Below are 16,128 nucleotides of genomic sequence, written 5' to 3' on the forward strand. Positions count from 1 at the left end.
TTTTTGGTATGCTGCTGAAGGGCTGAGGCTTTTGCTCCAGGGGCTGGGGCAGTGCCTGCCGTAGAAGAGCCCACAACTAGCCTGGGGCAATGTTTAAAAGTAAAATCTTCTGATCTGCCACCCTCAGGCACCCAGGAAGAATCATGTAAAGAGATTCAAGAAGGCTGCAGGAATCCCAGCCCTGCTGAGAGAGCACACACCACTCCCTCCCCACCCCCAAGGATCCCCCTCCTTCCCCAGAAGCTTTGGAAACAGAAGAATAGAGAAGAGTCCAGGAGCGGCAGGGAGTCATTTGCGTCCTCTCAGTTCTTCTTGCCTCAGTCATCCTGCAGAGAACAGCAGCAGTTATTCCAAGGGACCCCTAGATAGGCTTTGTTCCCACCCAGGGCTCCAGGCACAGGGTCAGTCTGGCTCCTGGGCTGGAGCAAATCCATGAGTTCCCAAGTCTCAGCCCATGCCAGAGAGAACCCCCCGCCCTGGCTGCTCAATCTAGAGTGGTCATCCACATACCCATTCGGCATCTTCCGCGCCATCCCCATGCCCTCGGGGTTCATCGGACGGCTCCCCGTGATCCTTGAAAGCCAAGATGTTGTCTGTCCAGGAGGCCCCGGCCTGCTGGTCACCAGCAAAATTGCACTTGGTCACTGTCCCCACATCCAGCTTGGCTAAGGAGACTGAAAAGGAGAAAAAAAAGTGGCAAGAGCTAAGTGGCAGCGCAGCTGCTTGGCATGGGGGTTCAATCCCCCATGGCACCTCCAGGTAGGGCTGGGCAAAAGACCCCTGTGGAGAGCTGCTGCCAGCCAGTGTAGCCAGTATTGAGCTAGATGGACCAATGGCCTGATTCAGCTGAAGGCAGCCTCCCACATCCCTGAAGTTTCTACATGGAATATAGACTGGAGGAAGGAGTCTAGTCACACCAGGGTGTCCCCTTCCAGAAAGTGTTGATGCTTTGGCAAATCCAGGTCCTAGCATGAGGAAGGCTCATTCCCCAGGCTGGCCAAGCAGGGATGGTAAATGGGTAAAGGGGTTAACTGTGGAAAAGAGGCTTTGGGGCAGCAGCTCTGCCTGCAGCACTTACAGACAAAGGGTCCATCTCCCAGAGTCCTCAGGCGGATCTCCATCCCCACCTCCAGCTCCATCTTCTCCATCTCACTCTCAGGCAGCCAGAAGGCCACAGCCTGGCTGGGTGTGTAGGGCTGCGTCACCTTCACCAACTCTGGCTTGGTCACCAGGCACTCCAGCTCTTCTGGGGTCAGCCTGTCGGTCTTGCCCTTGGCCTCCACCTCTGTCCATCACAACACAGAAGAAAAAAAGACAGATGTGTACAGGGAGGGCCTTACCCAAAGGCCCAGGCACACACACACAGGAGCCATCAACTCCCAGCTCCTGGTCTTAGGCTGGGGACCACACCTGCCCTCCTTGAAAAAAGCCTCCTACACCCAAGCAGATCCTAGAGCAACCTTCACCAACTTGGTACCCTCCAAATATTTTGGGGCTACAGTTCCCATCAGCCCCAGCAGGGCACCAGGTTAGCAAAGGCTGTTCTACAACCATGCTGGACAGCTTGTTCCACTGCTGAGATGCTCTCAATCTCCCCACCCCACATGGCAGGAAAATTCATGCAAAGAGGAAAGGCAGATCACATGCTGAGACACCCCAGTTCACTACCCAGGATAACAGGGTAACCTCCCAAGTCTGTTCTGCAGGAACACTACCCTCTGCTCTGCTAAGACAGACCAAGGAGAGGCTTCTGGGCAAAACTCACTGTAGGATGCCATGAGGAAGCCAGTATTGACCTTTCGAGTTTCGCTGAAGTTGGGCTCCACCTCCTTCCCCTTGGGGTCAAATTTGCGGCGATGAACAAGCCTTGGCCTGATGTATAGCACGAAGTAGCGCTCCTGGGGTTTGGGAAGGACAGAGAATCTGCTCACTCTGAGTCTTCAGAAAACATCATCACTTTTGACTGTTGTTACCAGTGCTATTGCCACTACATTTGCAACTCTGTATTACTGTTGATGTAAAAAAACTGGAGCATGTTGGCATTCACCAGCCAGTGTTGACAATCCCCAGCACCAGCCATTGTCAACAATCATGAAGAAGACAGACACAAAAACAAAAACTGCTCATTTCTAGTTTCCAACAGTCACAGAACCAATGCAAAAATTACAGTGGGTTGCGCAAAAAAAAAAAAAAACACTCACAGCTAGCAAGAATTAATTACTCTATATTTCTTCCTCTAGAACAATATGCAGGGTATCAGTGTCAGACTGGATGAGGGTGAGTGAGCTGGAACTTGAACCAGATAAGGCAGAGCTGCTCCTGGAAAATCGAAAGTCAGATCAGAGAGCTGAAGGAGAGTTGGTTTTGCATGAGGCTGCACTTCCACTGAAAAACCATGGGGTTCCTTGCTTAGGGGCTGCTCCCTAGATTCTTTTCTAGATCCCTAGAGGTGTTTTTTATTCAGCTGAGGTTGGTGCATCAAGCCCACCTCTGTTGCTCCTGGAGGTGTCAGCTCTGGCCCTGGTGAGACATGTCTTTGTTACATCTTGTTTGGGCGACTGCTACATGGGTGACTCTACGTGGAGCTGTCCCTCAAAGACTGTTCAGGAATTGCTTCTGGCTCAGAATGCTGCAATCAGGCCCTTGACAGGGGGTGAGAGGATGCCTGGGACTCTAAGGTGACAACAGCTACCATTGCCTCCCAGACATTTCCAGCATAATTCAGTGCCAATTGTGACTTATAAACCCCTAAAAGGCTCAGGGCTAGACTTCCTGAAGGTCAGTCTACTGCACAGCCCTGATCAGGTATTGCGGTCTTCAAGAGAGGCCTTTCTATCTGTCCAGCCAACATCTGATGCACACTGCTGGGAACTCGAGAAAAGAGTTTCCCCAGAGACTGCATCCAGAGGCAGGGGGAAGGCCATATTGTCCCCTTGAGGACGGACTCCATTTAGCCAGGATAAACCATCTTCATTCAAACAGGTGTTTGGCTCACTAGGCTGGTCTGTTTGGCTCTGTTGCTGTGTTTAAATATGTACTTCTAAGTTAACTATGCTTTCAATTAACTGCCTTTTTCTATATGCTTTTATCCAGTTTTATTGCCATGTTGTCTATAGACTGATCCTTTTTTATTGCGGATTTTATTACTGTTATTTACCTTGGACGAAGTACTGTTAGTTACCTTTTGATGGAAAGGCAGGATGTCAAGGTAACAAACAAATATCCAAGGAGAAACGTCGGCAATGCAATCTGGCAACATGACACAACCTTCAGATTGTGTCAGTCCCCTCCCTTCTCTCCCCATCTGGCAAATAATCCAGTCCACCAGCAAGGAGGATCACCTGTTCATCCTCTCAGGGTGGGGCAGGGCAGGAGGCTTAGGACCCAAGGGCCTCTCCTGTTTTGGGAACAGACTCCAGTTCCTAATCTCCCACACACACAAAAACCCCTTGGATCTGCAGGTTATTCAATATTATCATCAAAATGTGCACTATAAAATATTCAAGGCATCCTAAAATAAAAATAATATGCACTAATAGCCAAATCTGGTGAAAGCAGCATCAACAAAACCATCTTTTTTGGAAAAAGTCCACTGAAGCAATGCTGCCATTACTGCCCTTCTAAAAGTGATAAGAGCAATCTAGTCAGGCCAAGGGATTTCTGCAGGGAAGTTGTTCCAAATCTGGGTGCCACAACCACAAGGTACATACTGGCTTTATTTCTGAAGACTGTGGGACTCCCAAAGCAGAGTCTCAGCAGAGGAATAAAGTTCTCAGACAGACTTGCATATAGGGAGGCATTTCTTGAGATATTCCAGTCCTGGGTGCTTTAGGGTTTGATGATGATGATGATGATGATAATTTATTATTTATACCCTGCCCATCTGGCTGGGTTTCCCCAGCCACTCTGGGCAGCTCCCAACAGAACATAAAAAAACGATAAAACATCAAACATTAAAAACTTCCCTAAACAGGGCTGCCTTCAGGAGTCCTCTAAACGTCAGCTTGTTGTTTATTTCCTTGACATCTGATGGGAGGGTGTTCCACAGGGCAGGCACCTCTACCGAGAAGGCCCTCTACCTGGTTCCTTGTAGCCTTACTTCTCGCAGTGAGGAACTGCCAGAAGGCCCTCGGAGCTGGACCTCAGTGTCCGGGCTGAATGATGGGGGTGGAGATGCTCCTTCAGGTATACTGGGTCGAGGCCATTTAGGGCTTAAAGGTCAGCACCAACACTTTGAATTGTGCTCGGAAACATGGAAGCAAGTGGCAATAAATGTAGATGGAATGAGACTGACGTTAATTTGATCAGAATGACTGGCCCCATCAAAACCATAGCAGCTGCCTTCAGAAGCTTCTGGAAGGTCTTCAAGGGCATCCCCACATACAGAACATTATGAACTTAATCCATTCCGGAAGTCCATTCTTAAACCAAAGCTGTTTTAAAACCGAGGCGCGCTTTCCCTAATGAGGCCTCCCACCACCAGTGCCCTTCCACCGTTCGGCTTCTGTTTGTAGACCGAGGTAAAGTTCACTAACTGGAACACTACTTCTGTTTTTGTGGAGTTCTTATACCGAATAGTTCGTAAACAGGGCTGTTCTTAAACCGAGGTACCACTGTAGTGTAGTTTGGAGGTGACAAGACCAGCCCTGGTTTCTTAAGAAAAGAGCACAGCTGGCATTTAAGACACAGCTAGTAAAAGAAACCACTCCTGGCCACTGGTGCCACCTGGCCATCTAGAAGCAAAGCCAAAGCCACCTCTCCCAAATTGCTGTTTATTACCCTCATCCAATCTAAAACTGCTACTTAGCAGGGCCCCTTCCCTCTCCAATTCAAGGCGCACAGGACCTGCCAAGAATTGTGAGAACTGATATTTTTTTTGTTATGGCAAAGGAGGTTATGTATCTTTTACTCCCACACCAGGATTCCCATGTGGAATTACTGTATTTGTGGTGCAGACACATCCCTTCATTTCCCACAGCAAAGGCAGCATTCTGAGTGGTGCAGATGGCAAGGAGAGAGTCACACGAACCGCTTCAATGCAAACTAACTCTCAATGTAATGCCTTGAACAAGTGAGAACTAATTCATGGAGGATAACACTATCAATGGCTTTTTGTCTTGATGGCTGTGTCAGACCTCCAGCACCAGAGCTTCAGAACAGGCTATGGCTTTCCTGCCCTGCACTTATGGGGCTTCTCAGAGGTACCTGCAGGGGAACAGGAGGCTGAGTGCTGGTCCGATCCAGCAGGATCGCTCTTCTGCTCTCATTAGAAGCCTCACCTTTTTGTCAGCATCATCCAAGATGAGATGGCGGGACACGTCCAAGAGCTGCCCTTCCACAATCACACCGTCACCACTGCAGGGGAGAAAAGTTAAGACACAGGGGAAGAACCCCAAGTGAAGAGTTTATGTCAATCGCCCCACAATCCCCTGAGGTTATACCATATCAGGGAATTTTGATGCCATAGAGGGGAAACTTATTTTTTTCACTTCTCCATCTATGCCATTCCCTCTACCTGACCTACCTTACAGGGCTGTTGTGAGAATAGCATTAAAGGGCCCCATAGGTCTCCATGATTCTGTTCTTGGGTGGTCCAACTTCCTAACTGTCCAATATTCAATGGGTGGGGGAGTCGCTCATTTCTCTGGCTCTTAAGGGGTCATAACTTTCAGATTTGAAAATAAGGGATCAGCAGCCTCACCTGTCCCGGGGACAGTCTACGGGATATCTAACAATCTGGGATAGCAGCGGGAAACGGCGCTGGAAGAAGGGAATTTCCCGCAAAAAAAGGGAAGTTTGACAGCTATGTAAGGGGTTCCTCAAGGATTCATTCTTGGTGCTCAGCTCTTTTCCCTCCACACAAGTGTCCCTGGGCGACCGCATCAAACCCGACCCCTCGACGCCGCACCCCCTCAGCCTGCAGGGCGGGAGGCGTCACTGCGCACTCTGCACATGCTCAGAGGCCCCTCCCCGCTGAAGCGGCCCACCGCCTACCGCTGCCAGGAGGCGGGGTCCCAGCGGCCGCGCAGGCGCTCCGTGTGCACAGCCTTGGTGCTCAGGGCGCCCTGGTCGTAAATGCGGCTCATGATGGCGGCGAACGCAGCAGGGCCGGGGGAGGTGGGGCTACGGGAGACAGTGGCTCCGCCCACACCCTCCCTGCACCTGCGCAGTAGCGGCAAAAAAAAACAACCACCGCCAAGGACAGCACTGTGATCGCCACTTGAGCTGCGTCAGGGCTCGGAGTGTAACTGCGGGAGGGAGAGTGGAAGGATAGAGGCGAGTCGCCGTCGCCGCGGGGTTGGCCGATTCCGAGCCAGGCATTGGTCCGCGGTTCGGCCGGTGAAGGCATTGATTGGGTGATTAAGAGGGAGGGCGGATGGACGAAGCCCCGCCCCCTGCACGCGAGAGGAGGAAAATGGCGGGAAAGAAAAGGGGGGAGGAAGACAGGGGCGACTACGCGCTTGCGCACTTTCACTTACGCGTGTTTTCCGTGAGGCGAGGCGCCCACAACGCCCCTGCGAGGGAAGCCAACTCAGGGGACGTTTCAAAGCACGCAGCTGAAAGCAGCTGCCTGAGGCACCCCGTTGAGGCTGCCTGCCTGTGCCTCTTCTTGTAAGGCTGAAGCGCCCCAGGTGGGCCGTGGGAAGGGCCCCCCCTTCTCTCTTGCCTTTTTTGTAATCGAGGCCCTGTGGCCGCAGGTGAGAAGAGCAAGGGGTTGAGAGGACTCAGAAAGTGGCTCTGTATAGCCAGGAGGCTCAGCACTGCCAGCGGCTTTTTGTTTAAAGCTCTCTGGCCTCCATAGTGAGAGTGAGCAGAGAGGAAGGGGATGGAAGTGCTTTAGGAGCCTTTAAAACCTGGCAGATGCAGAGGTGCTGTGCAGAGCACAGAAAAGCCACATAAGGATCCTTTCTGCATGCCCACCCCGAGCTCTACTATTATTACTGTTATTATTATGCACAATTTATTTATATCTCACCTCTTCCCCAAATTGGGATTCAAGGTGGGTTCCACAAATCAAAACAACACAGATTAGATACAAAACGCTAAAAATATACAAAAGGCAGTTGTTAAAAAGCAGTTAAACTCTAATAGAATTTAAAAAATATGAAAATCAAAAATACGATACACTGTTAAAAGCTCTTTCCTTTAAAAAAAACAGTTTCCAAAGGCCTGTTTGAACAAAACAGTCTTCACACGCTGGCAGAAGGAAAATAAGGAGGGTCGTCCCTCCCTGGGAACCTAAGCAGAGGCTGCTGGTGAGCTGCTGGTCCATCTGGTCTGGTATCCTGTTCTCACAGTGGCCAACTACCAGTAGATGTTTTGGGGTCATTGTGGATCACTACAAGGACATTGCCCCAGAGTCCTGTAGCAGTAGAAAAGTGAATTCAGTGGTAAGGTAAAGGTAAAGGTACCCCTGCCCGTATGGGCCAGTCTTGACAGACTCTAGGGTTGTGCGCTCATCTCACTCTAGAGGCCGGGAGCCAGCGCTGTCCGCAGACACTTCCGGGTCACGTGGCCAGCGTGACGAAGCTGCTCTGGCGAACTGGCACCAGAGCCGCACACGGAAACGCTGTTTACCTTCCCGCTATAAAGCAGTACCTATTTATCTACTTGCACTTGAGGGTGCTTTCGAACTGCTAGGTGGGCAGGAGCTGGGACCGAACGACGGGAGCTCACCCCGCTGCGGGGATTCGAACCGCCGACCATACGATTGGCAAGCCCTAGGCGCTGAGGTTTTACCCACAGTGCCACCCGCGTCCCTGAATTCAGTGGTAAGATGTGGGAAAAGCCTAGAAGCAAGGATCATGTTGCTCTTATGTCCATCCTTGGTGCCACCACATCTAAAAAAAAGAATATTGAATATTGTGAAAATCGGAATTGCAACCAGAGGGGTCACCTCTTACTTTCCATGGCAGCAGCCCCCTTAATGTAATGTTCTTAAAAAGCCATGGCGGGGGCAAATGTTTGGCTAAAATTGAGGAAAGCGGAGTGGAGTTTGAGGATTTTATTAAGGCAGTCTTTGTCAACCTGGTGCCCAGCAAGTCCAAAACACCTAGAGGGTACTAGGTTGGAAAAAGCTACCTTAAGAGCCCATTAGCTCTACGGTCACAAGTACAATTCCTTTGTTGAGTTATGGCCACTGGATAGCAAGGAATCACTTCTAAAGCCCCTTGCACTACCAGAGGGCAACATTCTGCCAGCAGGGGAAAGTGGCACCCACTTTAAGGTCAATAGGGAGCCTCAGATGGCTGCCACTGCTCTTCCTTTCCCTACTCCACCTCCCTTGCAGCAGTGCAGATCTCTGCATCCTCCATCCCTCATTACTGCTGGTGTGATGATCAATCTAAAACTTGGGACTTCATGAAGTGGAGAGTGGGAGCAGCAGGTTGGGTATGCAGCTGACCTGGGATAACAACCAGCAGACATTGGAAATTAAAATGAAGCTGTGTGGCTGTTTGAGATTAAGGGGGCTACACAAAGTGAAAGCGTCCTGAGCCTGAATGTGATTATTGTGTCATAGGCCAATTACACAAGCTATTAGGCTGCCTTGATCCAGATACATGCACATGTTTTTTGCAGCTATTTTCCATGGGAGTCCATAGCCAGGGTTTGAACTCAGGATGTATGCTGAGTCTCTGCTTTTTCCAGCTTAGCTATGGCTACATGCAAAGCTGGTCTACGGGTCTGAAGGAGAAGAAAAGAGGGGGATACCCTAGAAAATTAATACAATTGCTCCATCATGGCACTTTCTTCTGTGTCCGGCTGCCTGGAACAAGGGGCCAGGTCTGCAGTCTTTCTGTGCCATCCTTTTCTCACCTAAAACTATTCTTCCCACCAGGGCCTCCAAAATAGGAGCTTTTACATCTCCCTAATGTCTAGGTGCTGTATCCTTTTTGTTATGTTGCTACTAATCCCCACACAAGGGGGGCGGTGCCAACCATAGTCTTGCCACTCAGTTCCATTATTCCTCCTTTATGTGTGGTGTCCCTTATCCCCTGCAAAAGGCTTTTCCCAAACACTTTGTGCATGGCTGTTGCAGAGGAAGCATTGTTTTGCCAGCAGGGCTTAAATCCTGCACGGGGCAGAGAGCTCTTTGCACAGGCTTCTTATCCACAAGTACCTGGTTGGCTTGTGCAGGGAAAGACAATGTAGCTTGTTCTGGTAGCATAGCCAGGGTTGGGTAGCCCCACAAGGTCACCTGAAAATTCTATGCAGTGCTAGGAGCTTTCCTTGCCTGGCTGGAGAAGTGTTGTTGGTGAGCATAATCTTTGTGGTTGGTGGCAGAATTGCCAGGCCTGCTGTGGTGGGTGTGTCTATTCAGTGTTGCTGTTGACTCTGCTGCTGGTTCACCAGAGGAGGAGCGTGACTGTGTTATGCTTGGCAGTAGCTGTGGCCTAGCAGCTGCTGGGGGAGCACAAGGGCCATCTGATTGCCCTGCGTTTGGAGCACTTCAGTGTAGAGGTTTATAAAACTATAAATGAGAAAAGCATGAATGGAGGGTAGTTTTTCTTTTCTAGTAAACAGAACTTGCAGGGTCATCTATTGACAGTGATAGCCAAGCAGGATCAAGAGGCAAAGGCTTGTCTCTGGCTGCCTCACACACAGAACCCATTAGAAGTCCCACCTAACCCCAGACATGGAAGGTTAGAGGGGCCCTTTGGGGCCACCCCTCCTCCAATTAGAGGGGCCCTTTTGGGCCACCCCTCCTCACCTGTGCAAAGGCCTGGCTGGGTGCACTTGCACACCTCGCTAAGAGAGACCAGGGTGGGAGATTGGGGGGGGGATTCTGTGGTGCTGGGAAAGGAGGGCAGAGAAAGAGAGGGAGAAGCTCTGTGGGGAGGAGGGAGAGAAAAGGAAACTTGGCCAGGGCCGGAGAGAGAGGAAGTGCGAAAACAAAAGCGAGATAAAAGGGGCTGCTGCTGCTGCTGCTGCTCTCGCTCTCCCTCCTCTGCGCCTTTCTTTTTCTCTCTCCCTTTTTCTCAGAGCTGGGTTAGGAGGGGCTGTTTTGCATCCCTTCACGTCAGCCCTGCCTCATTCCCTTCTTCCTTCCTGCTAGAGAGCGAGAGAGAGAAAAGAGAAAGGGAACTGCGAGCAAGCGAGGAGCCGGCAGCACCCAGACGAGGATCTGCCCCAGAAGGAGAGGTGAAGCGGCCTCCCTTGCCTGCCTGCCCGTTACCCGCCCCCCTTGCCAAGCCTCTTCGGGAGTCCCAGGGTGAGTTCGCCTCAGCCCCAGCCAGCTGAGCCAAGCCCTCTCTTCCCGGGCCGGAGAGGAGGCGGGCGCCGAAAGCCCCGCGGGAGGCCCGGTGGGCTGCCACAACCGCTGCCGCCTCTATCCATCCCGGCGCTCTAATGCCAGAGCAGGGAGAGAGAGAAAAGAGTGATGGCGTCTGGAGAAGGAGGGAGGGAAAGAAGGAAGGAAGGAAGGATAGAAAGAAGGGGGAGGAGGGAGAGGAGGACGCACAACTGGGCTTGGACTGCGGCGCTTCTTGTCTTGCTGGGGCTCGCAGCACGTGGGGGCTAACACTCGAGGAGCCTCCCCCACATCCTTGTTGCTCGCTTGCAACTTTCCCCTCCTCTTGCTGCTTTCCAACACAAAGTTTTGCTCTGCAGGGAGCCGATCCGGGGAGGAGGGAGGGAAGCAGGCAGCGGCAACCGCGGGAGGGGAGTCTCGGGAGGTGCCGGCGTGGAGCTGATGGAGTGGACCCCTCTTCGGTTGGTCGGCTTGCAGGAGGAGGCAGCCGGTGGGTTACCTGTTGCCGTCTCTGCTGTGCTTGGCCATAGGGGGACGAGGCCCTCGTTCTCGAACCGCCCCTGGAGAGGGAAGTGCCGGCTGGACTTTCCCATTCTGTGCCCGGCCGCGGTGAACTTTCCCTTTAACAATCCTCCGGATAGGATTGGAGGGGACGGAAAGAAACTGGAGGGGGACGGACCTGGTCCCTTGCATGTTGGCGGAGGCTCAGTAGTAGCGGGGTTTGCTCTCTTGGAAAGCGCGCCGCCTCAAACTGCAGCCTGCGGATAGTGCCTGAAGCTTCTCTGCCTGCTGTTGGCTGGCCTTGCCAAAGAGCTAGGAAGCAGCTTTCCAGGAGCCGTGGCTGCAAAGGAAGGGGGGACTTTGCTCTTTGTCTGCCCAACCCCTTTGCCTTCCGTTAACTCTAACAGATGAGAGTGTGTTTTTCCTTGACTGATTCTGTGGACTCGCATGTGTTGGGATCTGCGCTGTGCAATGGGAGTCATTCTGTGCAGCATCTTTGCTTTCTCTCTCTTTGACTGCCCTGCAGAGGTCTGTGTCATTGAGATGGTTCTTAAAAATACTCAGAGGTGCTGCCCATAGAAGCTGTTCTTGCAGAGTGGGCTGGTGTGTGCTCTTGGGCACCTTCCCCAGCCCTGTCCATGTCCCTTCCTCTTCCACTTCCAGAACTATCTGAAGAATTTAGTACTATCTAGATACTTTGAGGAAACTAGTGGTGGGAAAGCAGCAGATGATTCTGTTGATGGATGGTGACCTCTCCAATGATGATTCCCCCCCCCCGCCATCGCCCCCCCCAATACCCACTGGCAACATCAAAGGTTTATCTCAGAAATGCTTCAGCTGCAGTTGTCTCCTTGAATGGAGGGTATGGTCCTTGCAGTATAGGCTAAACAGTGTGAACAACAAAAACTCACATCTAAACTCTAAAGTGTTGTTGGCACTTGAGTATCAGGTATGCACTGTGTGGGGCACCCCAGATGGATTGCCGCAGGCAGCACAGAAAAGGTTGCTTGCTTGCCATCTTCCAAGGACTGCCTCAAAGCAACTCTGTCCTGGCAGAAAATCAAAGATTCACCTTTTAATCAATGCAACCTTAGACTTCCGATCTGCTTTTGGAATGGTGTCTGTAACTCTTTAAGCTACATTTGCAACTGGCTGTGACTGTAAAATGACTGCCCGGTGAAGATGGTGCCTCCTTCCTGACATAGCTAGAGAGGAAAACTCTAACAAGGGAGGGTGTTTCATAGGAAGGTAGCAATACCTATGGTATTAGATAAGTTATGAGATAATGTATACCTCTAAAGCAAGGATTTCATTTCCCCATATAGAGTATATTACTGTTTTTGTTAATAATTGTCATACTTGTATGCAACTGTTCCTAAAGCACTTTGCATATATCAAGGGTGGGGAACCTGTGGATGTTCTGGTGTTAAGAACATAAGAAGAGCCTGGCTGCTGGATCAAGCCAATGATCCATCTAGTTGAGCACCTTGTTCTCACAGTGGCCATCTAGATGGCTCTGGGAAGCCCGCAAACAAGACCTAAGTGCAGCAGTGCTCTCCCAGCTCTGTACTCCCAACTCCCATCATATTTGTCCCTGCCAGCCGGAGCTGATGGGAGCGGCAACAACATCTGGAGGGTCACAGGTTCCCCACCCCCGACATACATTATCTCAGTAATCATTACTCCCTTATGGAACTGAGGCTCAGAGAGAGTACCACGGGTCGGCCTCAAGAGGTCAGTGCCTTTTCCTTATGGAGCTCAGAGATGGTCTACTGTTTGCTGTTTAATAGCTTTTCAAGACATTGGAAGGTGACGTTCCTATGAGAAATGCTTAGAATCATAGAACTGTAGAGTTGGAAGGGACCCAGTTGTCTAAAATGGTGCATTACTTTTCCAAAAGCGTGCACACACCTTTCTCTCCTTTTAAAGTTTTCCTTTATTCTTGCAGTATAATTTTTATAACTGGAGTGTGTCTAAAACATTTCCACATATTAGAAAAGATGTTGAAAGTTCACTGGAGACTTTTGAAATGTTGTTTTTTTCCTGTTTGGGGTGCTACAAAGTTTTCTTGGTGTAGAATTTAAGGTTAACCAGAAAAAGGGAGAGAGAGATTGTTCAGGGCTAAGCTGTAGGGCAGTGGTTCTTGAGCTGTTGGGGGGGGGAGGGCCATACTTCAGTGGCAGAGCATCTGCATTGCATGCAGAAGGCGTCAGGTTCAATTCCCAGCATCTCCAGGTAGGGCCAGGAAAAGACCATCTCAATCTTTGAGAACAACTGCAAGTCATTGTAAATACTGAACTACATGAACCAATTACCCGGCTCACAATAGTGAAAGGCTGTAGCTTACTGTATAACAACTGTTTTGCGTGCAGAAGGTCCCAGGTGCAGTCCCCAGCATCTCCAGATAGAGCTAGGAGAAAACCCTGCATGAAAGCCTGGAAAGTTGCTGCCTACCAGTGTAGAAAGTAGTGAGCTAGATGGACCAATGTTCTCTTAGTATATGGCAGCTTCATATACCTGGGTGGTGTGGAGAATGAAGTTCCAGGAGGAATAATAGAATTGTAGAGTTGGAAGAGATCCCGAGGGTCATCTGGTCCACACCCACCCATCCTGGTAATGCAGGAATCTCAACTAAAGCATACACGATAGATGGCTATCCAACTTCTGCTTAAAAACCTCCAAGGAAGGAGAGTCTACCACCTCCTGAGGCAGACCATTCCATGGAACCCAATTAAACTTTTGAGTATACCTGCAGAGCATGAGTTCTCAAACTTTCTACCCCCAGGGCCCACTTTAGACACCTGAAAATTACTGAGACCCACCAGTCACAAAGTGGTAGGAGGTGGAAGCCGAGTTTGGCATAGCAGTTGCAGACATTTTCTGGTATCGAATCCATATTTGGAAATTGCTAGATTCTGTGCCATTGACATTTCCTCATGGCAAGGAGTCCCACAGCTCAGTTTTCCTTAAGCTAAGTACAGACATCTGCTCTGGTGAGATTGTGAGGTCTTCTCTTTTTTTAGGCAGAATATGCTAATCTAGAGGCTCTTAAATGCAGTATACCTTTCCTTCCCTTTCCCTTTCCCTTTCCCTTTTCCCTTTCCCTTTCCTTTCTCCTTCTGCCCTCACATGCTTCTCAGAGTATTTTTACTCTTCTCCTGTAATTTTATCTTCCATTCTCCTGCCACACTCAACTTGAACCTTATTCCTTCCTCTCCCCCACAAAAAGTGCCATTTTTAATCTCTCCTCTCTAGCCCTGTTACATTCACTCTAACATTCCTTCTCTTACATTCCTCCTCTCTTATCCCCTTCCTTTCTATTCCCAGTTGTTATCATCATCATCATCATCATCATCATCATCATCAGTAATATGTAATTTTGTAACAACATTTTATCTCACTAGCTAATTTCCTTCAACACCTCCTCTGGCCCTTTCCCATCAGAGGAAGTAAGCCTTCTTCCTTCCTCCCACCCCCCTCTCCTGACCACCTTTAATCAGCATATAAGAAGTTGCTGGTGCTGGTCCAGCCAATAACTATGGCATGGCTAGGGGCCAGAGGGAGGCCAGTCAGGAGACAGTGGGCAAGCTGTGGCTCTGAGACCGACCTGAAAGTGCTCAGTGTAGCAAGAATGGCTTCTGTATGGAAAGGGTTGACAGTCACTGCTTCTTGCCTTGATACCATTATGCTAGGTTCTCCCAGGCAGGAGTTTCGCTTTCTCTTGGTCCTCAAAGCAGCTACAGCTGCAGCTTCAAGCATCAGTTAAAGGTGGGGAACCGTTATCAAGAATTCAGGATGTGAAACTGTCTCATAGAATTCCACTGACTTAGCTTCAGGAGCAGAAACACACAAGCATGTGATATTGTAGTTGGTTTCCCAGCAAAACATTTAAAATGCTTTCAGTGTATCCAAGAAGATAATATTGGACCTGTCAGTGAAGGTCTGGTCTGCAGTTTTGGTGGCTATCCCAAGTGATCAAATGCAGGAATGAAAAGGACGGAAGGAAGGAAGGAAGGAGGGAGTGCTAGAATTACAGAAGGAAGAATGCTAGCTTGTTCTAATTTTATCTTTCCTGTTTCGCTGTCTGTCTTGTGTTGCCGGTGCATGTACTCAAATATTTTACAGTATTCCTGCCACAGACACATTTTCTGTCTTTCTGTTATCTTCACAGATACGTACTTTGGTGTAATTTCCTTCAAGTTGCATAGACACTAGGTCTTCTCAGTCCCATCAGCTTTGTAGCTGTTTTGCTCTGAGGTTTTCCTTCCTATCCCTTCCCCCTGCCTGTCCAGCTGAAAAATGTTGAGAACTGCTATACAACCGCCCCCCCAGTTCCTTAGCCATGTCTGCTGTGTGTGGGGGGGGGGGGAGTGTTTCCATGGGAGCTATTCCCCTCCCAGGATCCAGTGTGCCAGCTGTTCTGTGGATCTTCTTACAGCCCTTGAGATTAAAGGCACTTTGGCTTCTGTGTGTTCCTGGGTAACAGCACTGAAATTAAAAGAAGAGAGCCTATGGGAGAACAGAGCAATGTTTCCCTTGCAGAGGTCTTTGTTCACTAAACTTACTCTGCTGCTTTCTTGTTCTCAAAAACTAAAATATGGATGTTTTCAAGCTTGCTGTCACATATGCACTCTGTTCTTTGGATGCTGAGTATTATTCCCACCTCTGCTTCTTATCAGCCTTTTGAGTTAATTCCCCTGTCACACCTGTTCCTTTTTCTAATATCTTCTTCTTGCCTGCCATTCTGTGGTCTGCAACCACTGACCAATATTTAGAAATATAAGCTCCAGGAGTATTCTGGTCTCAAGATCATCCCCGACTGGCTTCCCGTTGCATGTGAACTTCCCTTCATTTTGAAAAAGTTTAATAATAAAATCCAACTTGGGATGGTGTGGAACAAGCAAAAAAAGTTCCATCAGAAATGTTCAAAAAAGTTTTTAACAACCCAAGACAGAGACTCTCCTACAGTTCATGGTTGTTGATCATTATGCCTCTGTTGTCTGAGCATAGTTCTTTAGTGCTTGCACAAGAGTGTGAGCAGGTTGTGGTCTATTGGGGTTGCAGAACTATGCCCCAGATTGTGAAATCTGTGTCCCTGGAGGAGTTTGGAACCTCAGGAAAGCCTTGCTGGATTAGACCAAGAATTCACCTTGTTCATCATCCTGTCTCCAGCAGAAGCCGCTGCCAAACAGATGTTCCTGGGGATCCCAGAAGCCCAGGCATGAAGGAAAAAGACCGTTCCCACAGCTATGTGGACCCTTTGCCTCTTGAACATGGAGATACCAGTGGCTAATAACAGTTGATAGGCCTCTCTGCCATGAATTTGTCATTGCTACATCTTGAGGCAGCAAAATCTGTGGATTAATTATGTGTTG

General features: G+C 49.6%; 2 protein-coding genes across 4 annotated transcripts in view; one reads left to right on the forward strand and one right to left on the reverse strand.

The window, feature by feature from the left end:
• ARPIN (actin related protein 2/3 complex inhibitor) lies at positions 1–10,999 on the reverse strand. Of its 3 annotated transcripts, none has more exons than XM_053366235.1 (6): positions 10,752–10,999; positions 5,280–5,355; positions 1,766–1,898; positions 1,079–1,285; positions 511–674; positions 1–326 (listed from the first exon to the last, which is right to left on the reverse strand). In XM_053366235.1, exons 1-6 carry the CDS (start codon positions 10,943–10,945, stop codon positions 318–320), a joined length of 783 nt encoding a protein of 260 aa, XP_053222210.1. In that variant the 5' UTR covers positions 10,946–10,999; the 3' UTR covers positions 1–317. The 3 variants fall into 3 exon arrangements, with proteins under 3 accessions (XP_053222210.1, XP_053222212.1, XP_053222211.1); XM_053366237.1 differs by lacking the exon at positions 10,752–10,999 and adding an exon at positions 5,995–6,252; XM_053366236.1 differs by lacking the exon at positions 10,752–10,999 and adding an exon at positions 5,702–5,976.
• The window catches only part of ZNF710 (zinc finger protein 710), a 19,170-nt gene continuing 12,875 nt past the window's right edge, over positions 9,834–16,128 (forward strand). Inside the window, exon 1 of the mRNA XM_053366233.1 lies at positions 9,834–10,213. The gene's annotated coding sequence lies outside the window, so the exon portion shown is untranslated. The remainder of the gene's footprint in view (positions 10,214–16,128) is intronic.

The sequence above is a fragment of the Podarcis raffonei genome, chromosome 14 (genome assembly GCF_027172205.1).
Source record: "Podarcis raffonei isolate rPodRaf1 chromosome 14, rPodRaf1.pri, whole genome shotgun sequence".
Taxonomy (NCBI): Eukaryota; Metazoa; Chordata; class Lepidosauria; order Squamata; family Lacertidae; genus Podarcis; species Podarcis raffonei.

Coding starts and splice junctions, on each gene's coding strand:
- ARPIN (XM_053366235.1), bottom strand. CDS start 10,945: ATGCAAGGGACCAGGTCCGTCCCCCTCCAGTTTCTTTCCGTCCCCTCC. Junction 5,356..10,751: donor CACAGCAGAGACGGCAACAG/GTAACCCACCGG, acceptor TCTCCCCTGCAG/TGGTGACGGTGTGATTGTGG. Junction 1,286..1,765: donor CTTCCTCATGGCATCCTACA/GTGAGTTTTGCC, acceptor TGTGATGGACAG/AGGTGGAGGCCAAGGGCAAG.